This window comes from Nothobranchius furzeri, chromosome 3 (assembly GCF_043380555.1).
Source record: "Nothobranchius furzeri strain GRZ-AD chromosome 3, NfurGRZ-RIMD1, whole genome shotgun sequence".
NCBI lineage: Eukaryota > Metazoa > Chordata > Actinopteri > Cyprinodontiformes > Nothobranchiidae > Nothobranchius > Nothobranchius furzeri.
Genome location: NC_091743.1, coordinates 73,754,033 through 73,780,417, shown reverse-complemented (window position 1 = coordinate 73,780,417; position 26,385 = coordinate 73,754,033). Strand labels below are relative to the sequence as shown.

Below are 26,385 nucleotides of genomic sequence, written 5' to 3'. Positions count from 1 at the left end.
GTCTTACCCCACCCACGTATCAATTTTGAAAACTGCAACATTAGTAGGCGTTGCCTGGAGGACCGAGAGGGCGGAGCCGTGGCAGTGACGAGGAGACGGCTAACTAGACGAAGCTAGCTCCCTTCACTCTGAGCAGTCATTAGAAGTGGAGGACGTTTCTCCCCCTCCTTACCCAGACACTCGAGAAGAAAGGGACCAAGTCTATTTGGAGGAGCAACCGGACATGAGCCTTATTGTTTTGAGCTTGTGAGTTGCCTGAAATTACTGGAACCGACCCAACAGACCCATCTCTGAACGTAAGTAGCCGTTAGCCATAGCATTGGATTAGCTGCAGGGTTTGTCTCCATGGCCCTAAAAAGCTAGTATTCAGCATGTTTTAGAGATTTATCTGCATCAACACACCTGGTTTTAATCAGCAACAAACAGCTGAGCTGCTTAACAGCTTATCTAACCTGTTAAAGCAGGAAAATCCACTGAAACGTGCTGGATAGCAGCTCTCCAGGAGATCTGGGCTCAAGCTAGTCTGCTGCATAAAGTTATGAAAATATACCATGAGAAAATTATTCTGTAATGTGTTCAGCCCATTAAAACTGCCCTGATTTCATTATTTATTTACTGATACTAGCTGCTCTTGGTTGCAGGTGATCCTCTGGTGTCTGCAGCTGGTCTCCTGCTGATGTCGTCGGGATCAGGAACTTCCAGAAGAATGTGCCTTTCAATGACTCTTTCCCCCTTATTTGTTATATTAATTAAATAAATCTCAATTTATATATTTCCTGTTTTTGTTCATGTCCATAAATACTTAAACATGCTTGAAATTAAAACGAGCTTTTAACAGTGAGGTGCTAGTTTAGTTAATCACAATAGAGCTAGTTAAACATGCGACAATGTGATAATTCAATTAATGTAATTTATAAATATCCATTAAAATATCAAAACTGGAATCAAAATGAGATATTTGGCAGCACAAAAAACTTGTCAAACACAATATTTATTATAATAATTGTAGGCAGACAGGAGACAGAGCTGATGGAGGTTCTCAGTCATCGAAGGTTGGCTGAAGGCTTTCCAGGAACAGGAGATGTGGTGTTGTCTCTTCTCTCTCTATTCTGCCAGATGAGCTGATAGGTTACAGGTGTGTGAGGACATCCTCATGCTGTCATAACCAGATGACAGGAGTTATCAGGTGATCAGCCAGGCTAATGATGAGATGCAGAAAGAAAACAAATCATGCAGAAAGAAAACAAATCCTGGACAGTGTACAGTAATAAAAATAATATGTGGTGTTGCTTACCTTATGTGCTCTTATAGAGTTATTAACGTGTGCCTGCCTCATGGTGTAGAGTCCATATTTTGCTGAGTGTCCTGCAGTAATGCAGGTTATTAGTTAATTTACTTTTGATAGCAAAAACAAAATATTTAATTTAAAAGTTATTTACCAGGTGAATCAGCTCACACGTCACCACCTGGTGGTGACCACCAAGTGTCACAGTGCCAGAATCAGTAGCCTCCTTCATGATGTAATCACATACTAATTTAATTGTTAATATCTTAAAAATTCAGAAATGTTTTAATTTTTTTTTACCTTGAACAGTTCACTGAGCTTGCACTGTCACTGAGGTGGAAGCTGGAATCAACAGCAGACACCTCACACCGTGGTCTTTTCAGGAGGTGTGGATGCTCTGGGACCTTCTGGAAGATGAATTTCTGTCATGGTCCCTGTGTCACAAGACACTGAGGCTGTGAGCTCTATAAAAACAAAGAAGCAGCACATTTATAAATGTTTAAAAGAGCATAAAATCACTTGTAACAATCTGTAAAACAAATTAAAACTAGAAGGTAATAAAATGTTTACATAGAAGATTATTAAAAATAATTCACCTTTGCTACGGGTAACACCACGTCAGCCTGGACAAGTGCATTCTTGCAGATTACTAAATCAGTCTGACAGCCAGTGTCTTGGGTAGATTTAGCCTGAAAAAAAATAGAAGCACATTGATGTTTATAAAGTCAGATAAAATACAAAAGAAACTGTCCCATATAGGCGCTTTATAACATTCCTAGTGTGTGATGTTATTATAAAGTAAAAGTCAGTCACATATGATGTGGAGACCCTGAAATGCGACCTCCTGAACAGAATTCCTCACGGAACCGGGTCACGCTGTGCTAGATTTCACGCTGTAATGCTGTCTGTCAACTAGTGCTGCGTCAGTTTAGAGTCACTGTTGCTGAATTACCGACTGACACAAAAACAACCCGAATTTTCTCTGAGCCTGACAGTCATGTGGACCGTTTTGTCGGCCAGGGCTTCGAGATATGTTCCGATTCGCCGCTGATTCTAACCTTACATCCCGTTCCACATTTTGTGAACTTGACAAAATAGCCCGAAGGCAGTGCAGACTGATATTAGCTAAATGGAGTGAACCACGTCTCTCAAACTTTGCATTTAGGTAGGAAATTGTCTTTAGAAGATGTTAAAACTTTTATTTAGCTTACTCACCTCAGACTGTAGCCCGTCATGGTGGGGGAGCAGAGTCGGTGGGCTGCATCTAAATCGCGGAAGAGCCACGGTGGGCACAGCCTCCCTCTTGGAACGGAGACGTGCAGAATCGCGGGTAAAATGCTGGTTGCAAACTACAGCACCAGGCGGGAGCTGAATCTTTTCCAGACACGCAACCACTGGCGCCTAATTTCTAAGTCCAGCGGAAAGGAGTGCAACCCGACAGAGCTCCGCAACCATACTACACTACACCATCTCACCATGCTAACACGATATGGAGCACTAAACCCGAACTACTTTCCTAATTACACTAACAGCCAAACAGTAACTAAACTACAACATCCAACAGCCAAGCTAACACTAAATAAGTATGTATAACACTAAAAGCTATGCTAAAGACTAGGATATGCTAATGCTATATGCTAATGCTGAACTACGGCTAGCCTCCTACACTCTCATGCAAATCCAACTCCCAATTCGCCACAAGGCGTGGCCGAGACTCCCGATGCTTTTATAACGTTGACACAGAGCTGCTACGTAGTACTCTACTGGATTACGTAGTATCTTACTCTTTAGCCATTGGCTAAAATTTATTCAAAATGAGTCAAATTCTATGTTTTAAGCTGAAGGTGGAGCTATACTGTGGTATTTAGGCAGAATTTTTAATTTTTTAAGAAAATGCACCAAAATGCTAAAATAATGAATACACACATTTAAAACACTATTAGACACTCATTTATACAGTTCATCAGCAAAAAAAAGTTAATTTAGACGTTACTTGCTCTTTAACAGCCGAGTGAGCGGAGTCAGAAACCGAGCGCACAGAGAGGCTGCCGAGCGTGCAGAGAGGCTGCCGCATGCGCACGTTTTCCTCTGCCGTGTGCTCGTTGGCAACGCGCGCACGCAGGTTTGTCACTTGTGCACATTCTTGTGCGCTCACAGACACAGTTTGCTCCCTCTCAGTGCACAAATGACCTCTCGCCATGTATATTTTCACTCGCGAGTCCCGTTCACACGCGCGATGTGGACGGGTCTAACCCCATAGATTAGACTGTATGTTATAAATGAGCAAAAAGGAAAAAGTGAGGTTGGCTTACAAAAATGTGATTTATTCAAATTTCCCAAGGCCTTGGTAAACAAAGTGCGCACATTTGGTTTTTGTTAAACATTTGTGACTTATATTAGTTTACAGTTTCAGTCACATTCACTCCAAAACACATTTTGAGTTTCAAATATTGTTGGAAAGAGGTTCTTAGCATTCTACAGACACACAGTATTGTCTGTAAAATAAAATCACTTAACTGTGATCTTGAGAAAGAGGTTTTAAAAAAAAAGTGTCCCATTTCACTGCTAGTTGCCTACATTTTTGGTCCAAACACCTTATTTTGTGTTTTTAAGCGACTTTTTTCTTATTCAGTGAGAGAAATCTAGTCTCTGCTGGGCTTTAACGAGTGCATCAAAGTCAGGTTGAATGTCTGAGGTGGAGATGCGAAGCACAGCTGACAAATGATCATCAGTGAGAGAGGATCTACCTGGACTTTGTAAACTTCATCATTGAAAATGTTTGTCCACAAATGTAGGTAGAGCCGAAGAGAACCAACATCTTCTGAGCATGTCTCCTCAGGTTTGGAAAGTTCTCCTCCTTAAGAGAAGAGTAGAAATCCAGCAGAGATCCTGACTTAAAGTGCTCTGCCAGTACTGCATCAGACTGCAGGTCAATGAGTTCCAGCTGCACATCACTGGGTGCATTATCCACACTGCAGGTAAAGGGAGAGGAAATCATGTGCATTTCATCCTCGATTGTTCTGAGATCTTCAAAACGCCTTGAAAACTCACCATGTAATGCTCCTAACATGGATGAGTACCTGCTGAGGTGATCAGCTGATGGTGTGACTTTGTTCAGGGTTTGCATGTGAGTGAGAGTGTTGCTCTCCAGTTGACTTGAAAGAAACTGCAGCTTTCTCATGAAGGCCTTCATGAGGCTGTGCATTTCATGAACAAAAAGACCCTTGTCTTGCAGTTTGGTGTTCAGTTCATTCATCAGTGCAGTCACATCAACAGCAAATGCAAAATATGCCATCCAATCCTCATCTGAGAGCTCTGGAATGTCTTTGTCTTTCCTCTAGCAAAACTCTCGAATCTCTGCTTTCAAGTCCCAAACCCTCTTCAGCACTTTCCCCAGGCTGAGCCATCTGACAGCTGTGTGGAGTCCTCCAAAAGAGCGACAAACTGTCTGTGATCAATTGCCCGTGCCCTGATGAAGTTTATTATTTTAGTAACAACATCAGTAACATGGTTGATTTTTAGCACTGACTTGCACAACACATGTTGGTGTATAATACAATGCCAAAACACCAATTTTTGATCGGCATCGATTTCTGTCACTTTATCTTGCATACGTTTCAAAAGTCCGACATTTTGCCCTGTAAGATTTGGACAACCGTCTGTTGTGACACCTGACAGTCTCTCCCATTTCAATCCCAGAGTGTCCATGTAGAGGAGCTTGGGCGGCGGAGTGGGGTGCACCTCAGTGTGATGCAGCAGCGGCAGCTGCAGAGCCTCCTGGCAGAGTTTGTGGATACTTTCGCCGCCAGGGAAGAAGACTGTACAAGGACGGACCTGGTGCAGCACACCATCGACACTGGAGCAGCTGCCCCAATCCGGCTGCGGCCCCACCGCCTGCCCCTCGCCAAACGCAAAGCTGCAGAGGAACTGATAAAAGAGATGGCAGATAATGGCGTCATTGAACCCTCGGATAGTCCATGGGCTGCACCTGTAGTTATGGTGTGGAAGGAAACGGGGGGTTGGCGCCCTTGTTTGGACTACAGGCGCCTGAACGCGGTAACCCGCAAGGACTCTTACCCGCTACCTCGCATCGATGACGCACTGGATTACATCGTTGTGTCCAGTTGGTTCAGCTCGCTAGACCTCCGCAGTGGGTACTGGCAGGTGGAGCTTGCTGATGAGGCACGACCCAAGACTGCCTTCACCATTGGGCAAGGACTGTGGCAGTTTAGGGTGATGCCTTTTGGACTATGCAACGCACCAGCCACGTTCGAGAGGTTAATGGAAAGGGTCCTCAAAGACATTCCCCGCGGCCGCTGCGTGGTCTACTTGGATGATTTGCTGACTCATGCCAAGGACTTTGAACAGGCTGTTGCTACCCTGCGAGAGGTCCTGACTGCTATCCGTGGGGCCGGACTAAAGCTGAACCCGGCTAAGTGCAACCTCTTGGCTCGCCAGGTGAAGTTCCTGGGACATGTGGTGAGCGAAAAAGGGGTGGCTACTGATCCGGAGAAGGTGGTTGCTGTGGGGGACTGACCCCAGCCAGCCTTTTCTGTCAGACACCGATGCCAGCAACGTGGGGGTCGGAGCTGTGCTCTCCCAAGGGGGAGAGGCGGAGGAGCGAGTAGTGGCATACTACAGCTGCAGTCTCAGCCGGGCCGAGAGGAATTATTGTGTTACCCGGCGTGAGCTGTTGGCTGTGGTCCTGGCGGTTCGTCACTTCCGACCTTACCTCTTGGGCACTAAGTTCCTGCTCAGGACCGACCACGCCAGCCTAACCTGGATGCTGAACTTGCGCCAGCCAGAGGGTCAGGTGGCCCGATGGCTGGAAATACTACAAGAGTTCGATTTTGAGGCCCAGCACCGACCAGGGCGGCAACACGCCAACGCCGACGCCCTGTCCAGGCGCCCCTGTTCTGCGGAGGAGTGTCGGTACTGCAGACGCCTGGAGGAGTTGGACCGGGGTCCCACATCAGCAGCAGCAGAACCCGAGGGCAAGGGTGAAGGGCGGGAGCCTTTCACCGCGGCAGAGCTGCAGCAGCACCAGGTGAGCGATCCAGTGCTGGGAATGGTGAGGGACTGGATGGAGGCTGGGACACGGCCAGACTGGTCCGCCGTGTCTTCCCAGGGGCCTGAGACTAAGTCGCTGTACTCCCAGTGGAATAACCTGGAGCTCCATGGCAGTGTACTTTACCGGCGGTGGCGAGCGCCAGATGGGGGAGGCGACAGACTCCAGCTCTTGGTTCCACGGGCCTTGCGGCCTGAGGTCCTCCGCTGGGTTCACGGGGCTGCAGGTACTGGCCATTTTGGGAATGGGAAGACGGTGCGGCGGTTGAGACAGCGGTTCTATTGGCCGGGCTGTCGTCAGGACGTGGAGATCCATGTTCACTGCTGTGACGACTGCACAGCACAGAAAGGTCCCAGCCTGCGCTCCCATGCCCCATTGCAGCAATACCTAGTTGGGGCGCCAATGGAGCGGATCGGAGTGGACATCTTGGGTCCGTTCCCTGTTACTGATGCCGGCAACCGGTAAGTCATGGTCGCGATGGATTATTTCTCGAAGTGGCCAGAGGCGTATGTGGTGCCAGATCAGAGTGCAGTGACGACTGCGCACACTCTGGTGGATGAGATGTTCACGCGGTTTGGTGTACCGGAGGAGCTCCACAGCGACCAAGGGAGGAATTTTGAGAGCCAAGTGCTGGGAGAAGTGTGTCGGAGGCTGGGGGTAAAAAAAACGAGGACCACCCCCTTTCATCCTCAAAGCGATGGTCTGGTTGAGCGGTTCAACCGCACGTTGGCCACCCAGCTGGCCATCCTGACCAGCCAGCATCACAGGGACTGGGACGAACACCTGCCCCTTGTTTTGCTGGCGTATCGAACTGCAGTGCAGGAGTCAAGTCAGTGTACCCCTACAGCCTTAATGTTCGGAAGGGAGATCCGAACTCCGGTGGATTTGGTGTTCGGGGCACCCCCTGAGCCGGAAATTGCTGGGGGACCAGAGATGGATTACTTCCGGCGGCTCAAGGAGCGGTTGCACACGGTGCATCAGCTGGCGAGACAGACAATGGAGGGGGCCGGGGCCCGCCAGAAACGAGCGTACGATACCTGTGCGCACGGTCCTATGCTGGGGGCCGGAGATCGGGTCTCCGATTGGCCCCCAAGCTCATGAGTCACTGGCAAGGCCCGGCCGAGATCCTGGAACAGCTATCAGAGGTGGTTTTCCGAGTCCGGATGCCAGGGCGGGGAAGGCGGGTGGTGCTGCATAAGGATCGGCTGGCGCCATGCCATCCGCTTGCCCCGAACCCGCAGACTGGTGGGCAGCCTGGGGATTCCTTGCTTCCTACGCCTGGCTCAGCTGGGGGTGCCATGGAACCCCAGTCAAGGCCAAAGCGTACTCGACGCCGGCCCGGATATTTACAGGACTACAGAGTGGACGGTTAAGGTTGTGGGGACACTAAACCTCTTGGGGGGGGGGGGGCAGTGTAATGACCTGGCTGGGGTTGTAAGCCAGGTGCATTCTGGGTATTGTGTTATATGTGTTTCCTATCCCTCTGCTAGTTTATATGTGTTGATTTGAGTGTTATGTTAATGTAAGCCACAGGGAAGGTGATGTGTGTTCTGTGGAGCGGGTTGAATTAGCATGGTTAACTGACACCGTGACTCTGTGTGGTAGGAGCGTGATAGAAGTTCTGTGTCTGTAGTGTTACAAAGGGTTGAAGAAGAAGCCTAATAAAGGTCTGGTGTGAACCACTACTGCCTCCTGCAGGTTGAGTTGGGGACTGCCGCTGAGACGCTTGGGGTCACAACAATATATATGTATATATATATATATATATATATATATATATATATATATATATATATATATATATATATATATTGCTACGCTCTTCCGGCATGGGCTTAAGATTAGCTTTCTTGAGCTAATCAAAGCAACGGGCAATAAGCGCTATTTCTGGTCATTTCTGGCCTCCCTGGTTAATTCCGTTATAAGTAGGGCCCGACTACTATATCGGCTGATATTAGGGTCATTAAACAGTATCGGTGATTGGCCAAAAAGATAGCCGATATTGCGCCACCTATCCAGCAGCTGGTGCCAGCTTTATGAACTCATGTTGTGTGGCTCGACTCCTTTGAACTTTGAACACAAATTATTGTTTTGGAACTTTTTTATTTATTTATTCTTATTTAGGTTACTTATGTGCAATTATTTCATGTCCAGGGTGAATAAGTTCACCAAGTTAACTTCCACAGAGTGTTGCTTTGTTACAAAGCACAAGTGTTACGTTTTATTCATTGCTGCATTTTCATTATAATATTCTTATAGGCTGATTTAAAGGGAACACATGCAGTCACGTGTTGACCAGTTGTTGAATGGTCAAACTGTACCTAAAAACTGACCATTGCTGGACGTTACACTGTAAGTCGACCAAACATCACCTTTCAGAGAAATTTCATTCTGGTTACAGATGGTGTATGTTTTTTTATACATCGTTTCTTTCCTTCAACTGCAACATGAATGTGCACACACACACACACCAGTAGGCTAATGCGGGTGCGCTGACACACAACACAACTTCTGCTACACTCCTTCTATGGGATGACAATTTGAATTGTTTTACTAGAAAAACTAGCAATTAAAATGTTTACTTCTCATCTGGACCTTTACATCCACTCACACCACAATCAAGAAAGACGAAAATGTCCGTAACGCAGAGCTGCAGCAGCAACAATTTGTCGTCGGTGGTCCGGTCTTGGATCTTTCATATGGATCAAAACCGTTTATCCACCGTCAGCTTTTTGATTGCAGACATTGTGAAACCTAAAACTCCAGTCATTTAAGTCCACACAGAAATTTTTGTAATGGAGAAAACGCAAATCTTCACTTTGGCCAGAGTTTCTAAAAAGATTTGTTTTGGTGAGTACATCTGCATTTTCTTTTAGATGACAGGCCTAATTGTAGAAAAATATCTTTGTTTGGGAGATACCCGGCTACGTAAGGACAGGGGCTTAAAGCGCTTGTTCGATGTTTCAGTTTTAGTTATGTTCACTTTTTGTTGATGTCTAAAAGTATCTCATACATGTGCAATCCAAACAGATACAGACACCTACACACACACACACACACACACACGCACACACGCACACACACACACACACACACACACACACACACACACACACGTAGTAAACCCTTGGCTATTTACATCCCAAGACCCTGCACAACTCTATATAGAGATATTAGTGAGGTGCTCGACTCATTGTTTATAACAATCATCACCAGGTGAGTCTTTTATGTTTACAATCTTATATTTGACAACTGTGGGTGAAACATATGTAATATCAGTGTGTGTGTTTGTGTGTGTTTGTCTATGTTTAAATGGAAAATTTTGAACTTTTACCTGTACTGTGTGAACATTTTTACATTTTTACATTTTTACATTGTGGGTTAGGAGACTGCTAAATTTTTCCATTAATTTAGTTTGGTGCACTTTACATCTGTTTCAGGTTTGGAGATCCATCACAAAATAATTCCATATCGCACCAAACGTTGCCAAATAAAAGAAAGAAAAAGAAATGTGTAAAATGTCTCTGATATATATGCCATAATGTGATGATAAATATGTATTATTTGATTTATCTCTGTTTACTGTTATCTATCATTTACAACTAAAATGGAGTATACTTATCCATAAAATGTATATATTATTTCACCGTTGATTAGAAGCATGTTATGAAAACAGTAATTGTAGGTGTGGAAAATACTAACCTGTTGTTGAGATCTGACTTAATACATTTAACTACATATTCTCCTACTGCAATTTGAATCTACTTTTGCAGAACATGTTTTCAGATGACTCCTGAACTCTGATCTTTGACATGAATGTCACAACTCCCATCATTCGGGACCCTGTGAGTGTAGCAATAGCCAAAAATGTGATCACTGTTGTTCTCGCTCTTGCCATCATCTATATCAACGGGATTCTGGTCCACATATTCAGAAAACATCAGGTGTGATTTTTATTTTATTTTTTGTTTTGTTTTATGTCCAGTTTTCTTTGCAATAGCTTGCACAGGCCTGAGCAGATTTACTGTCATTTTGAAGACTTAAAAATATGTTTCTAATAATGGCCACATATTGTATTTTACCTGAAGCAATTATGGTTGTTGATGCAGACCGGCATGATAAAATGTTTATGCATTGTCTGGGTGGCTTGAGACAGAACATTTTAAATATAATTGATGATGAAAAATTAACATTTACAAGAAATGTTGACATGTTCTATCCTGGTGAATGTTTAAAGTACAACATCCAATTGGAGAGATTGGTTCTTGTATCATGAGGTGATCATTTTGAAAGACTTTTGCCTGCGATCAGAATAGAGCAGCTCTAAAAGTTTGTTTCCAGGCTCAGAGGGATAAGAAGCAATTATTTTAGCCTGTCTTGAAGTCCTGGAAATTTAATACATCTTTATTAGCTATTTTAAATAAAAATCATGTTGGCATTTTAATCATTTGGTGCATATTTTCTTGTTGCTGTTACCATAAAAATTATGAATCAACTTTAGTTGATAAAAAACAATTATTCAAACACACCTTATTATAAGCGCTTCTTTTCTTTGTTTCAGGTATTCCACATGAACCCTCGCTACATCCTCTACATCCACCTCGTATTTAATGATATCATCACGTTAACTGTGACAATCCTTCTGCAGGTCCTTAGTTATATTTCATTCACCCTTAACGTCTCATTCTGTGCCATTATGAATATGACAGGTGTTTCTTCTAGTCTAAATAACCCTTTAACCCTCGCTGCAATGGCTCTGGAGTGTTACCTAGCAATATGCTTCCCTCTCCGCCACCCACAGATCTGCACGGTTAAGAAAGCATATGTCGTAATTGCTGTAATCTGGTTCCTGAGCTCAATTGCAGTCATACCAGATCTCTTTGTAGTGCTGGCAACAAGACCTGCAGAATTTTTTAGTTCCAACATTTTCTGCTTGTGGACAAATATTTTCACAATCCCACAACTACAACAGAAGAGGGATGCACTCAACATTTTGTACTTAGTTTCTGTTTGGCTGATTCTTTTCTATTGCTACTTCAGAATCCTTTTCACTGCACAAGCAGCTTCAGCAAATGCCAAGAAGGCAAGAAACACCGTCCTGCTGCACAGCTTCCAGTTGCTGTTGTGTATGCTGAGCTATTTATATAATATAACAATACAAGGCCTCACAAATTTGTTCCCAAAAGATGTTCTGGTTATTCGCTATGTGGTTTCTCTACTGATCCAGGTAATGCCAAGACTTATCAGCCCCATGGTCTATGGGGTAAGAGATAAAATGTTTAGAGAGTATCTGAAGCGATACCTGTTTTTCACCAACACTCAGCCAAAAAAGATGGAAAATAGGCCATCATGAAGATATTTTCTTTTGTGTTTCAATGCAAAAGACTGCTCCTCGTTTGAAAAACTCCCTATAAAATCTGGATATCTTTTATGATCATTAATCCATTTAATCCCAGTTTGATGCTTCACTAACAAGCGACACAGCAGCTGTATCATTTCATGTGACTTTCTTAAACGATACGCACACCGACACGGGTGTCGCTCTAATGAGCCAGATACATGCGCCAGTGCGTCTGTGTTGCTGGACCCATCACTACTTGTTGGGATTCAAAAATCGGTTCTTGTTGAGAACCGGTTACCATTGATTCAATTCCTAGGAATCGTTCGACACTTTTGCTAACTATTCCCCTTATCAATTCCAGCTGACGCGAATGACGTCACCGCACATGTTGCGTCGCTTACAGAAGCAGGAAACATGGCATCTAAGCGGCACAAACGTGAGAAAGTTTTGTTATATTGTACAAGAGAGCATGAAAACAGGGTAACTTGCAATTATTGCAAAGTAGATATTTCATCAAGGGAGGAAGCATTAGGAATATGCAAAAGCAGTTGCAAAATATGCAAATCTTAAAGTTATTGCCAAAATGGTGCAAAAGTTAATTTCAGTAAAAGCAAAAGGGGCCCCAAGTACACATACATGATTATACTTTTCAGGGGCCCGACATTTCTCTATTTAAAATCCTTGTTTTATTGATTTCACGTAATAGTCTAATTGTCTGAGATGTTGAATTTGGGGTTTTTATCAGCTGTGAACCATTATTATCAGAATTATAACAAATAAATGCTGAAACACCAGGCTTTGCATGAGTCTGTCACTTATATTAGTTTTACGTTTTAAGCTGAATTAATGACATTAAAAAATTATAAAGCAGAGCAAAAGTTAATTTAAGTTTGACCTGAAGTTTCCACTGCAATTAGATATAAATCTATATTTCACTAATAAACAGGGAAAATCTGGAGAAATAACCTGGATGCAAAGAGTGTTTACATCTGTTAAAGCTACTAAAATCCTTCTTTACCAATAATAATTTTTACTTTTAAATAATAAAGCTAGACACAATCAAACATTTAACAGAAAGAACATAAGATGATTCAGAGTGCTGAATATAGTTCCAATATGCCAGAAGAAACTTGCTGCATGGTGGCGCAGTTGTTAGCACTGTTGCCTCGCAGCACGAAGGTTGCAGGTTCGAAACTCGGCTGCAGCCTTTCTGTGTGGAGTTACGTGTTCTCCCCATGCATGCGTGGGTTTCCTCTGGGTGCTCCGGTTTCCCCCACAGATCACAACATACCCTATAGGTTATAAATTGTAAGTCGCTTTGGATAAAAGCGTCTGCTAAATAAATAAATATAAACATAAACTTCTTCTCAGTCTCCTGCAGGCTGACCAGCAGCTCTTTATATGTGGTAGAAGAACATGTTTTATCCAGACAGCAAACACCATGAACTCACACTCGCTGCTACCTAATCTTAACTAGATGATGTTTAGCTACTGCTAGCTAGCATGGTTATATGCTATCAATCAATCAATCAATCAATCAAAGCTTTATTTATAAAGCGCCTTCCGCGACCCCTTCAGGGAGCCCAAGGCACTGTACACAGTACTAGGGCTGGGCGATATCTCGATATTATAATATATGTCAATATAATTCTAAACAAGATATAACACGGGACAGTATCTCTAATTTCGATGTAGTAAAATTTCCATTTAAATTACAATAAATGGGCCGCAACTCACATGTATTTCTCCTCTCCCAGTGTCCCTAAACACAACCTGTCTGTTCCGCCCATCGATACTGGACAATTCATTTCCATAGGCTCCAATAACACGTTTTTGAGGCCAAATGGAGGTGGCCACCACCGCCATTTTGACCGTGTCACAGGTTCCGTCAAGCCCAGACAATTCCACAAAAGGGAAGAGAGGTGGAGCTGAGGGTGGGGCTGTAAGGCTGGGATCAACTGACGACACCCGGTCGAACTAGCTACAAGCTAACCCAAAGCTAACGCTGAGGTGGGAGCTAAGCTAACGGAGGTAGCAACCTAGCCACAACCGGAGGTGTGCACAACACCAGAGCTTCTGAGTCAGAGATACGCCGGGCTGACCGCTGGGTAAAACCGGGTGGAACACAGAGGTCTCCCGAGAGCTCCACAAGCCGGCAGCCACACAGCAGACAAGCGCCGCTGCGATCTGAGATGTGCAGAGCTGCCGCTTGGGAGAACCGGTTGGAAAGTTTTCCATCCCAGAGCTCCACAAGCCGGCAGCCTGCGCAGCAGACAGGAGCCGCGATCAGACAGAGATGCGCCGAGCTGCGGGGAGGGGAGAACCGGGTGGAAAACATCGGTTTCCATCCAGAGCTTCACAAGCCGGCAGCCCATGCAGCAGACAGAAGCCGCGATCAGACAAAGGTGTGCCGAGCTGCGGGGAGAACCAGCCGGCAGCCCATGCAGCAGACAGAAGCCGCGATCAGACAAAGGTGTGCCGAGCTGCGGGGAGGGGAGAACCGGGTGGAAAACAGAGGTCTCCCGAGAGCTCCACAAGCCGATAGTCGGAACCCAGCTCCACCAACATGTTATATTTCAACCCATTTTCTAAAGTGCAGCATTATGTTAAATGCACTGGGTTTTACCCTATTACATTTAAATTTCATGGTTAAACAGTACATTGTCAAATCTAAGCTCAGCTAGTGCAAGAGCGGCAGTGACCTAAAATACATAAATATAATTTTACTTACCGAAATAAATGAAGTGGAGACTCCTTGGACGCTCTATTAGTGCAATTAATGCCACAGCAAGTGATTTTGTCCAACAATTGCACAAACAATATCCAAAAAGGATGAGCAAATGCTACAACTAATGGTCTAAGTTGAGAGACTGAAAATGACGGAACAGTTTTCAGGCTGAGGCCTTTCCCCGGAGCTAGCTCTGTGGTCACGTGGGTCTGATGTTCATTAATTATTCAGAATGTTAGGCTTTTAATACACTTAAAAAGAAGAGTGAGAAAAAAATTCACCCCCCTCAGAGTTGTCATGAGTGTAAACTAGATAATTTAAACAAAAAACATATTTTGGAACCAGGGTGTAAACATGTTTATTTCTGCTGTGAAATTGGTATTTTTAACATGGGAGTCAATGAGGATTTGCTCGCTTCTGACACCAGCCCCCAGTGGATGAGGGTGGAACTGCAATTTATTTCATTTCTGCGTTTGCTTCAATTTTTCGCCCGCATTGTGGGGGCTTGGGCTTAGCAGAAGAGGAGTTGGTCAGTAAAAAAAAAAGAACAATGGCTCAATAATCTGGAAATGGTTTGGCTTTAAATTGTCAGATGACCAGGTCACCAGCAGCTAAATGTTTTCTGTAAAGAATGTCGAAAACCTGTTGCAACGAAGGGTTCAAGCACAACAAACCTCTTCCACCACTTAAAACAGCGCGATTAAGTGGAGTATGAGGAGAGCATCAAATTACGTGCTGCGACAGGCCACAACGTCTCCCCAACCTGTTGTCCCGAAACAAACCCTGTTGCGGGCTTCATTCAGTCATAGTGCGCCATACGAAAGAACGAGTAACAAGTGGTGTGAAATTACCAAAGCGGTGGCTTTCCATATCGCCAAAGACATGGCTTCCGCATCAACGGTGGAGCAGACCGGCTTTGTGCAGCTGCTAAAAACCTTGGACTCGAGATACAAATTGCCCAGTCGCAATTATTTCGCAAGAGAGGCGCTACCCAAACTGTACACGGATGTCAGAGCCAGTCTTGCTGCCCGGCTTGCAAAAGCGTCTGACTACGCGCGGCGCTCACCACCAACATGTGGTCCAGCAGGACCTGCGAACCTTACATGTGAAGACATGGATAGTGCAGTTGTTGATGAAAAGGCTGCAGAGAAACTAAAATGCATTCCACTGAGTGACAACACAGTTTCCAGAAGGATTATTGATATTTCAAGCAACCTTGAGGAGCAGCTTATTTCAAACTGAAGACGGCAGGGGACTTTTCCATCCAGCTGGATGAAAGCTCAGATGTTTCCGACTGTGCAACTTTATTGGTCTATGTGAGATATGTCTGGGAAAAAAGAGTTTGTAGAGGACTTGTTATGCTGTTTGAATATTCCGACCAGGACTACAGGTGAGCAGATATTTAGCGTGTTGAATGACTACGTGGTTACAAAGTCCGGCCTGGACTGGAGGCGCTGTAAAGGCATAACAACTGACAGAGCTGCAAACATAACGGGCAAAAACAGCGGAGTTGTAAAAAAAGTTAAAGACGCAGCCGGCGAGGACATGGTGTGGAACCACTGTTTTATTCATCGGCACACGTTGGCATGCAAAGGAATGCCTGCTGATCTCGACAAAACTCTAAAAGAAGTTATCCGTGTTGTGAACTTCATTAAGAGCAGTTCCCTGAACTGCCGGCTTTTTGATCAGCTGTGCTGCGACATGGGAGCGGAGCACACGCACCTACTGTTTCATACAGAGGTGCGCTGGCTTTCCAGGATGAGTTCTGACCAGAGTATATGAACTGAGAAATGAAATGAAATTCTTGGAGAAGAAGTCCCCTCTTGCTGATCTGTTTACTGATGAGTGGGTTTTTACATTGTCATATCTGGCAGATATATTTTCATGGCTGAATGAGCTGAATTTGAAACTGCAGGGAGAGCATGATGACGTTTTCCACAACTGTAAACATGTTCTCACTTTTCAGAAGTCTCTAAAATTGTGGCTTGCACGCCTCAAAGGACCAAAACCATGTCTTTACATGTTTCCAAATGTGTTAAAACACATAGAAGAAAATGATGTCACTGACACACAAGTAAAACATCTTACTGAACTCATTGTAACACACATTGTAGCTCTTAATAATAGTTTTGACTGCTATTTTCCAAAAGAGATTTGATAAGATGAATGGCAAAAGGTGGATTCAAAATCCCTTCGCTTATGAAAGTCCAGAATCTCTGCTTGAGTTAGGATTGACTCCTGGAGAAGAAACAGAGATGTTACAACTGAGCAGTGATCCTTTGCTAAAGAAAAGACATGAATGCATGCAGTTGTCCTCATTTTGGATAAGCATCTCATCTGAATATCCTGCCTTACGTAAGGCCAGTTTTCAGCCTCTCATTCCCTTCACAACAACATACAAATGTGAAGTAGGGTTCTCAGTTCTAACAAAAATAAAGACAAAATTCAATAGTAGACTGAATGCTGCACCAAATATGAGAGTTGCATTATCCTCTTGTAAACCAGACTAGAATGCAATACTGAAAAACAAGCAAGCCCATCCATCACATTAGCAAGGCAAAAAAAAAAAAAAAAATATATATATATATATATATATATATATATATATATATATATATATATACATATATAAATAAAACATTTTGGTAAAAGCCATATTTATGACTTTCATCACTAAGCATATGTGAAAAATATTTTCTATGCTTAAAACAGTTTTTGGATATTTGCGTGTTCTGAATGTTTCATCTAAAAGTTCTGTGCAATACTCCGTTTAATGTCCAAAGATAAAAACATTATCCTTATTATGAAAATGTTTTGTTTTTCAGATTGTTTCTAAACACATAAAAAATGTACATAATGTTTAAAATACGGTTTTTCATTTTTATGTTCAAATTTGAGACATTTTTAAGTTAAAAAAAGAACAAATGTGAAGGATAGTAAATGCATAGGATTTTGTTTAAAGAACAGTTATATTTACAATGAGTAAATTTTTTTAATGGGGTCATGATGTTTTGTCTTTTTCAAAATGTGGGTCATCTGAAAAAAAGAGTGGGAACCACTGATATAGATGCCAAAATGACCAAAACAAGGAGTAGGCTCACTTCTTACATCAGGAAAAATCAACGTGTTTCTAGTTGAGTGACTCAAAAGTGAAGCAGCATCACCTCAAAGAGCTGTGTTTCTGTGGTCTCCCTCAGTGAGCTCCACCGGTGGCCAACACAGCTACAGCCTCGTATGGCAGCCAGGTGGCTGTGTGGCTAGGCTGCCTCTCAGAGGATGTGGGTAGATTTGTGAATCCCTGATTGCAGGGCTTACTCTGCTAAAGGGAGATATAGTTAAGAAACTCAGCAAACCTCCCTTCTGCAGCGGAGACCTCACAGAATTTTGACTGCGGTGGACCAGAGAAGTGTTAACTGCACAGCATTGTACCCCATTCAACCAGTGAAATAAAGTGCAGAAATATAATTTTACTTACTGATTAAAATGAAGCAGAGGCTTATTGGATGATCTCTTAGTGCAGTGGTTCCCAAACTTATTTAGCCGTGCACCCCCTTCTATGTCCCGACCATGTCGACGCAACCCCCAACCCCCACATCAGGGCATAACTATCTATATATATATATATATATATATATATATATATATATATATATATATATATATATATATATATATATATATATATATATATTTAAAGGGATATTAAAATTGAGTTTTTGTCTGTTGACATATTTCCCAGAGTTTGATAAGGGGAAAAAATTACAAATTTAACCAGCCCAGTCATTCTCCTAACCTGGCTGTACTCCTTTAGCTTTAGCTTAGCATCAAACACAGTAAGTGAATGGATCCAACTAGCATTGTGAGTAAAAAAGTTCAGTAGTGATCCCAATTCTGCTTGGTGACCTAAATATTCAGACTGACTGCAAGTGAAACTATGACAGGCATCATTTCAGACGGGACTACTTTATGACAAAGCCCAAATGTAAGCCTCTGCTGAAATTCATTAAAAAAAACTGTTTGGCTGTTTGTTTAAAAGTTGTTAATAAAGGTTTTTTAAAATATTATCACAGCAACCAGCATCCTGGCATGTGTTGCGATTGTAACGGAATGAAATGACTGTTTTCCACCTAAAAGTAATTTCCCCCCCTCTCCTCAGCAAGAACTAATCTGCATGGGTATTGTTCAAGGTCTCATGCATCTGCTTCTAAACTGTTTTCCTTTCCAGCACAAGAGAAGAATGAAGACAAAGTACTCTTTCTTTTTAATAAATCAAAGAACTCTATTTTTAATAAGCTAATCAAAGTGTTAGTCAACAATAAAATGTGAACCAATTTGTGAAATGAAAATATTAATTACTTGATATTATAATCCTACAGACTTTAAATGTTTCCACTAGAGACTGATTACACGAAAGGTTAAGCCACGTCACACATTGCTTTTACTGATCCAATCAGAATCTTCCAGATCTGACGGAGGTGTGGTTTTGGTGGTGCTTGGTAAATCTGTCATGTTTTCATTCGACCGTAAATCATAACATCCGAATTATAAAACTATGCCCACGTGATCTTTAACGCCAGTTCAAAGCGTTCTAGAGAAGTTGTCGGAGTGGCCATTCCGTAACTTTCCTCTTCAGCCGAAAGAACCAACGACAAGCTGGATGAAATCTGTTGCTGTTCCAACCACGCAACGGTTCCTTTCAGAATAAAAGCTGAACCATCACGACCCCATTTTGGGTCTTGCTAGATGCCAATAAACTGTCTGAACTGGAAGTATCTCAAGGCTGGACTGGTCAGCGGCCGCGGCTGTTCTACAGTCTCCGGCTCCAGAAAGGTCCAAGCTGGACCTCTACACCTCCTGATCTAGACGGGGACTTCCACCAAGGGTACGTAGACCGACAGAATGGCGTCGCAATGTGTTTATGAATCTCCAAATCAAAACTTAGCGCAGAGACATCACCTTCACTCCCATCAGAACTAATCGTTGATCCGGATTTGCTGGTTCTGAACAACATTCCACACTACACCATTCTCGTCTCACTCCACCTTAGTTACACCATACATTTAGTGTTTAAAGTTAGTTTTAATTTGTTTAGTAATAAATCTTTAAACTTTGAAAACTTGACTCTCTTTCTTTTGTCTCTGAGTTAATACGAAGTTATTACATAATGCCTGCAATAAAAAGTTCCAATCTTCTGGTTAAAAGTACCCAAAGATCCATAATTCAATTTAATTCAAACATACTTTATTAATCCCAGAGGGAAATTGATTGCTGTAGTAGCTCAGAATAATAATAATAATCAAGTCATCAAAGAGTTGTTGTAAATTACAATGGCTGTTGGCAGGAAGGATCTCCAGTAGCGGTCAGTGTTGCAGCGAAACTGAAGAAGCCTCTGACTGAAGACACTCTTCCGTTGTCGGACAGTCTTGTGAAGAGAATGCTCAGGGTTGTCCATAATTTTCTTGATTCTCTGGAGAATCCTTCTTTGCATCATCTCCTCCAGCGGTTCCGAAACTGCCGAAACTCTGGCTGAGTCCTTGAAAGGGCTTGGAGTTCCTCCATCTTGTTGGCCAGTGATCTCACATTGCCCATTATGATCGATGGAAGAGATGGTTTGAATTTCCTCTTTCTCGGTCTCCGTTTTGCTCCCGCTCTGCACCCATGCTTCTTGCGTTTTAGCTCATGTGGGATTTGTGGCTTTAGTTGAGGTAGTATTTCAGCCTTTCCGATGTTAATCAGCTGCTCCCGATTGTAAACCAGCTTGTTGCCATGGTTACGCATCATAACAAATGCTCAAAAAGTGAAAAAAGCTATAAAAAAAAGCAGTAAAAATCCTCCAAGCTTCACAGCACCAGAAACAGAAAAGTAAAGTGTCCAAAAAAAAAATACCATTTTTCTTGAAAAACTAGAAGAAAAAATGCCCAAGAAAAGGCAAAACTTACATATAGTCAACAGAGCTACTCCAACATGCAGCCGCCCAGAGCAGCGCAGTTCCAGAAAAGATTGATTTCATATTTACTATGGAATCTCATGTCTTGTGGCTCATTAAATGATATGTATATTAAATTCTTACACGATCGATAACGCAATGCTCCCTGTCTCAATTGTGCAATTATTAATCAATTTCCCTCTGGGATTAATAAAGTATTTTTGAATTGAATTTGCACACTTGTGTACTACGCACTTGAAGCCTTATGGGTTCGACACACGGGAGGCGACATCGCCTCTCCTCCATTCATTTTCAATGAGACATGTGCGACAATGCGATAATCGCGGGTCTCCCTCCTACCAAGCGAAACGCGAAAAACGTGCGTGTGAAATTTTGCGCTCGTGCACGTGTCGTGCACAGGCGACCCAGCGATCCCAGAAAGTTGAAACATTTTCAACTTTTCATCGCTGTCGCTCGGACGAGGACCAATCAACGGAGGTTTCATTCACTGACCAATGAGCGGACAGGATGCTCCGTACACCTCCGAGCAAACATGGAGGAGAAGTTGGTTATTATTATGTTTTATATAGTAAAATCACAAGTAAGAGTTCACATAACTCTAGCAGCACCTTGTGAAACATCATATCTACTACTTTTTGTAAAACTCTGAACCGCTTAAATAACCTTAATTCCCTCCAACCTGACACAGCCAAACAAAACAACGGAAGTTTAGATTTCGCCATGGAACAGAACGCGTAGACGGCTTTGCCGCTGGCTGCTGCCGCGGATCGCCTCCCGTGTGTCAGGTAATAAAAGTGACAGCGACAAATTTCGCTGACCGCGGTCGTTTGTCGCCTCCCGTGTGTCGAGCCCATTACTGCGCACTTTTCCCAAGTGCACTTAGCTGAAGTCCGCAGGGCACGGTGCGAGTATTGAGACTGGGCCTTAGACTCTATTGGTTTTACTCAAAGAATACAGCTTCACCCACTCCTGCCATCATACATTAGACCTTGTGCCTACTTATGGCATAGGGTGTGAGGAATAACAATATTTCAATCAATCATTCAATCAATCAAATTTAATTTGTATAGCACCTTCCACTGCCTTTACAGAAGCCCAAGGTGCTGAACATAACATCAAAACAACAAAAGAGCAAAGAGACTACAAGACAAATCAAAACTGCATAAAAGAGTAACTAAAATAACAAAACAGATATGATAAAAGACTAAAATTCTAAAAATCCATATTACATAAAAGCTAAGCGATAAAAATAAGTCTTCAAACGACTCAAAGACCTGCAGTGATTGGGGACTGTTTGACAACAAGTGGGAGTTTGCTCCATTGTTTCGGAGCTAGGACAGAAAAGGCCCTATCACCTCTTGTTTTCATTCATGTTTTTGGGACGACGAGCAAATTTTGGTTAGCTGAGCGAAGAGAGTGCATAGGGGCATGCACCTGAAGCAGCCCAGCCCGGGTGGGGTACCACCATTGAGGGAGCGGAAGACGAACAACAAGACCTTAAACTTTGCCTGGCAATCCACAGGGAGCCAGTGTAGGGGAGCCATGACAGGAGTAATGCGTGTTGTTTTGTTCAAGCCTGTCAGGAATCTAGCTGCCAAGTTCTATTTCGTCTAGTCTTAGGCCTTAAGCTAGCTGCTATTGGAAGGATGATCTCCGCATCAGCCAATCATGAAGAGCTTAAATGTACGCCCACCAATAGTGGGCCCCCTCGTGGTATATAATCGCAGTGACCCCACTGCTCACCTCCTTTTTCTCTTCATGCCAAGCTTGAGAGCTTTATTAAAGAGCAAATATTATCTCAAAAGAGCAAAATTATCCGAAGACGACTTACCAGCCATGTCCAGCGACGCCAGACCCTGCCCGACCTGCCAGACGGGCTCCATTTCCAGCGGCGACCTGCACGCTAAGTGTGAGGTCTGTCTCGGGGCTCACCACACTGGCCTGGCCTTGACCCCGCAGGCCTCGTGCCCGTTCTGTGCCGCTCTGCCCGTGGCGGAGAAGATTCGCCGGGTCGAGTACTTCACTCCCGCCGCCGACGAAGAATTTCCGGTGGCTGACTCCTACCCGCTGGACAAGGCTTTGGTTTTCTTCGACGCCGGTCAGGAGCCGGCTGGCTTCAACCGGCTGGATGACGTCACCGACAGCGAAAACTACGATGAGGCGGCATCCCTCCTAGACATAACGGAGGTCGACGAGCTTCGCTCAGCGGGTCCTTCTGCCCCAGTGGCTTCTCGCTCCTCCCTGCCAGCAGTAAGAGCACTGCTCCAGGAGCTGCCCGCCATCATTTCTGCGGCAGCAGCCCGCAAGGGGCTAGCTGTGCCAGAACCGGCCCTGCCTGAAGCGGATGATTTGGCGGGAATTTTTGGGGCAACTCAGACGCACTGTCCAGACCCTGTCTGGCCGCGCTTCCCCGCTGCTATGAGCTGCTGGTCTGCCGCCTTCTCCGAGCCTGCCAAGCTCAAGGCGCCAGTCTCCACGTATGCGCCCATCACCAAGGTCGAGGAGTTTTCCGACCAAGGCTGGCCGTCCGTTCCTCCACTAGAGCCGGATTTGGCCTCGCTGTTCGGCGCCAAGAACCACCTCGCTGGCCCGCGAGCTGTTCCCGCTTCAAAACATGACCAGCTGCTGACGCGGCTCACCGACCGCGCACATCAGTGTGCCTTTCAGACCGGCGCTGCAGGGAATAACATCGCCCTTCTTGCCTTCGGCGTCTCCAAGATGATGGAGGAGCTGGAAGCTCCCGAGGAGTCGAAAGCCGTCATAACTAAGACTGCTGATGCTATCCTCAATCTGTGTGCTGCTGTGCTCACCGGTTCTGCTCGCATCGCTGCCTGGCAGACCCTCATCCAGCGAGCGATCTGGCTGAAGGCCCTGCCCTCCATTCCGGAACATCTGCAAAGGGAGATGCTGGATGGCCCCATCACCACCGATGTTCTGTTTGGTCTCCATCTTAGGGGCGTCATTGAGAGGGCTCAGAAGACGGCCGAACTATCGGCTACGGTGCGAGACCTGGTCCACCCTCGGTCAGCCTCGCACTCCAGCCGTTCAGCCAGAGGATGGGACGAACGGCGCGGAAGCTTCAGACGTCCAGCTGCACCGCCCGCTCCACGGAGCCGGCCTCCCGCTTCGGCTCCACATCAGCGGGACCAGCGAGATGGCGGACAACGGTTCCGACGGGGCCAGCAGACGCCGTCTTGGCAGTCCCAGGTGCAGGAGCCTCGCCGAAAGCAGCCACGGAAGTGACTCTTTGGGGGGAATGTGTGTGTTACTGATTGTTCTGATGTTGTTGGTTTTGAAATAAAACCCAAAAAACGTCACTCAAAGAGCACAATCCTACAGTCCTCCGCAGAATCTTCTGCCGAGTTTTCACACATGTTCCCCACACCAAGCACTGCTGCACGCACACATGTTCCTGCAGGTAGTCATAATACACGGCCAGCCGTAAGGGTGCGCTCCATTTGCGCTCTGGCCCCAGCATCCGGCCAGGCCCAACTCTTCCCGCTCTCCCCACGCCGTTGGGTGGGGCGGGATGTCATGTCGCTGTCTCGACCACGCGCGGCGGCACAGTGCGCGGCTCCATCCGCTAGCACTCTGTCGCCCCAGTGCACAGGCCCGGCTCCCACTCGTCCTTCACTCTCGGACTCCACGCTCCGCGGTGTGGACCAGCCTGTTCCAGCTGTTTCGCACTCGCCCTTTCGAGCGCAGCCCTCCATGGGTCGCCCCCAGTTCTCTGGTACGGGCGACGGCGGTAAGGGCGCATGCACAACCCTCAGACGTTGTTCACGTGACCGCGCACACGCGTCCACTGTCGGAACGCGCGCACGAGTGGCGCCGCCTTTGCATCATGAGCAAATGGATTTCGGACACCATTCATTGCGGTCACACACTTCATTTTCAGGCCACTCCACCTCCCTTCAACGGGATCGTGGAGACGACGTCCACATCGCAAGTACAGTCTCAGGCGCTAGAGCTGGAGCTGCGGGAACTTCTGTCCAAGGACGCTATTTCCCGAGTCCCTCGCGGACAAGAACTCTCGGGTTTCTACTCCCGCTACTTCGTAGTACCGAAGAAGTCGGGAGGAATGAGGCCGATTCTCGACCTGTCCCTGTTCAACTGCTCCATAGCAGTAATTCATTTCCGCATGTTAACGATGAGACAAGTCCTGGAATATGTGCGCCCCGGGGATTGGTTCACGTCAATCGACCTAAAAGACGCATACTTCCACATACCAGTAGTTCCAAACCACCGGAAGTTTCTGCGTTTTTCGTTCAAGGGAGTTCAATATCAGTTCAATCGCCTCCCATTCGGCTACTCGCTAGCCCCGCGCACCTTCTCCAAATGTCTGGAGACCGCGCTGCAGCCACTGCGCACGGAGGGAATGAGGGTCTTATTTTACCTGGACGATCTTCTCCTGTGCGCTCGGTCTAAGGACGAGGCGTCACAGCAAACCAGGAGGTTGACAGGGCATCTGTCAACCCTAGGGTTTTCTATAAACTGGGAAAAGAGCTCCATCCTTCCATCCCAGTCGATTGTGTATCTCGGGGTGGAGTTGGACGCCTCCCTAATGAGAGCATGTTTGTCGCCTGCAAGAGCGGCAGATCTCTCCACGGTGATCTCCCCTGTTCAACCCCGCAAGATCGTGAGAGCCCGGTTAGTCATGAAACTCCTGGGCATGATGTCCGCAGCCCATTCAGTGGTGCCGCTAGGTTTGCTGCGCACGAGGCGCTTGCAATGCTGGTTCGTCCGCCTCCGGGTACACCCGATACGTCAGAAGAGACGTATGTTGAGGATTCCCCCTTCAGTGGGCGGGGACCTCGCTCACTGGGGGAACCCCTGCATCCTCTCACGCGGGGTTCCCATCGGACGTCCTGCGTCACACGTATCTGTGTTTACGGATGCGTCACTGTCGGTGTGGGGGGGCACGTGCTTGTCCCATACGGTGGCAGATCGCTGGCCCTCCCACACGCACGAGCACATAAATGTGTTGGAGCTTATGACAGTGAGGAATGTGATCAGACACTTCGCTGCCCTTCTAGAGGGCCGTCATGTCGAAGTTCACACAGACAACCGGGTAGCGGCAGCCTACATAAATCACCAAGGGGGAGTTCGATCCCTCCCACTGTTGCGTGTCGCCACAGATTTACTGTGTTGGACACATGTCCACCTGCTGTCCATCAGAGCCATCTACATTCCGGGGGTACTGAATGTAGCGGCAGACATCCTGTCGAGAGGGGGACCCCGCGACTCCGACTGGCGTCTACATCCTGCACTGATATCACAGATCTGGATCAGGTTCGGGGAACCGTCTGTGGATCTGTTCGCGGCTCGCGAAAACGCTCAGTGTCGCCTGTGGTTTTCCCTGAGTCCCTGGGACGGACCCCCGCTCGGGGCGGACGCCTTCTCACACCAGCCCTGGCCTCGAACGCTCCTTTATGCGTTTCCACCAGTCCCTCTGATTCCCCGTCTCCTGGACCGAATTCGGTCGGAACAGCTCTCGGTGATTCTGGTGGCTCCCAGACGCGTGTCCGCGTCATGGTTTCCGGACCTGCAAGCGCTAGTGTCCGGCTCCCCGTGGAGGCTCCCGTGGAGGGCGGACGCCCTTCTCCAGGCGGATGGGATAATCAAACATCCTCCGGAAATAGGCCAACGGCTGTGGGTCTGGCCGCTGAGCGGTCACGCTTAGAGGCTTCTGGGCTGCCGCATGATGTGGTCGCCACGATTCAGAGTGCGCGGGCGCCCTCTACCATTGCGTCTTACGCTGCTAAATGGGCAGCTTTCCAGAACTGGTGCGCAGAACGGAATGTTCAAGCGCTCTCCTGCCAGCTGGCGGATGTCCTATCGTTTCTGCAGATACTGATGGACAGGGGCCTCGCATTCAGCACTGTTAAGACATATGCTGCAGCTATCTCATCATGTCATCAGGGTTTTGGAGATAGATCTGTTTTCAATCATCCCCTCACAAAACGTTTTCTAAAAGGTGTCAGGAGGAACAGACCTGTGTCCCGCCCGCTTTTTC

At 45.7% G+C, this 26,385-nt stretch overlaps 1 protein-coding gene, 2 long non-coding RNA genes and 1 pseudogene across 4 annotated transcripts; 3 read left to right on the top strand and 1 right to left on the bottom strand.

Annotated features, from left to right (window-relative positions):
• The first annotated feature begins 218 nt into the window (after nt 1-218).
• Nucleotides 219-770, top strand: LOC129153186 (uncharacterized). The gene is made up of 2 exons (XR_008559381.2): nt 219-296; nt 642-770. It is a non-coding gene; the product is annotated as an uncharacterized lncRNA (long non-coding RNA).
• A 203-nt stretch (nt 771-973) lies between these two features.
• On the bottom strand, nt 974-2,734 carry LOC129153185 (uncharacterized). 2 transcript variants are annotated; one of them, XR_008559378.2, is made up of 6 exons: nt 2,501-2,734; nt 1,882-1,974; nt 1,586-1,749; nt 1,440-1,511; nt 1,295-1,365; nt 974-1,199 (listed from the first exon to the last, which is right to left on the bottom strand). It is a non-coding gene; the product is annotated as an uncharacterized lncRNA (long non-coding RNA). The 2 variants fall into 2 exon arrangements; XR_008559379.2 differs by having other exon boundaries at nt 974-1,156.
• A 7,984-nt stretch (nt 2,735-10,718) lies between these two features.
• Nucleotides 10,719-11,900, top strand: LOC107385894 (odorant receptor 131-2). Its single transcript, XM_015960055.3, has one exon. It carries the CDS (start codon nt 10,924-10,926, stop codon nt 11,704-11,706), a length of 783 nt encoding a protein of 260 aa, XP_015815541.2. The 5' UTR covers nt 10,719-10,923; the 3' UTR covers nt 11,707-11,900.
• A 3,233-nt stretch (nt 11,901-15,133) lies between these two features.
• On the top strand, nt 15,134-16,974 carry LOC129153184 (protein FAM200A-like; annotated as a pseudogene).
• Nucleotides 16,975-26,385: the final 9,411 nt, after the last annotated feature.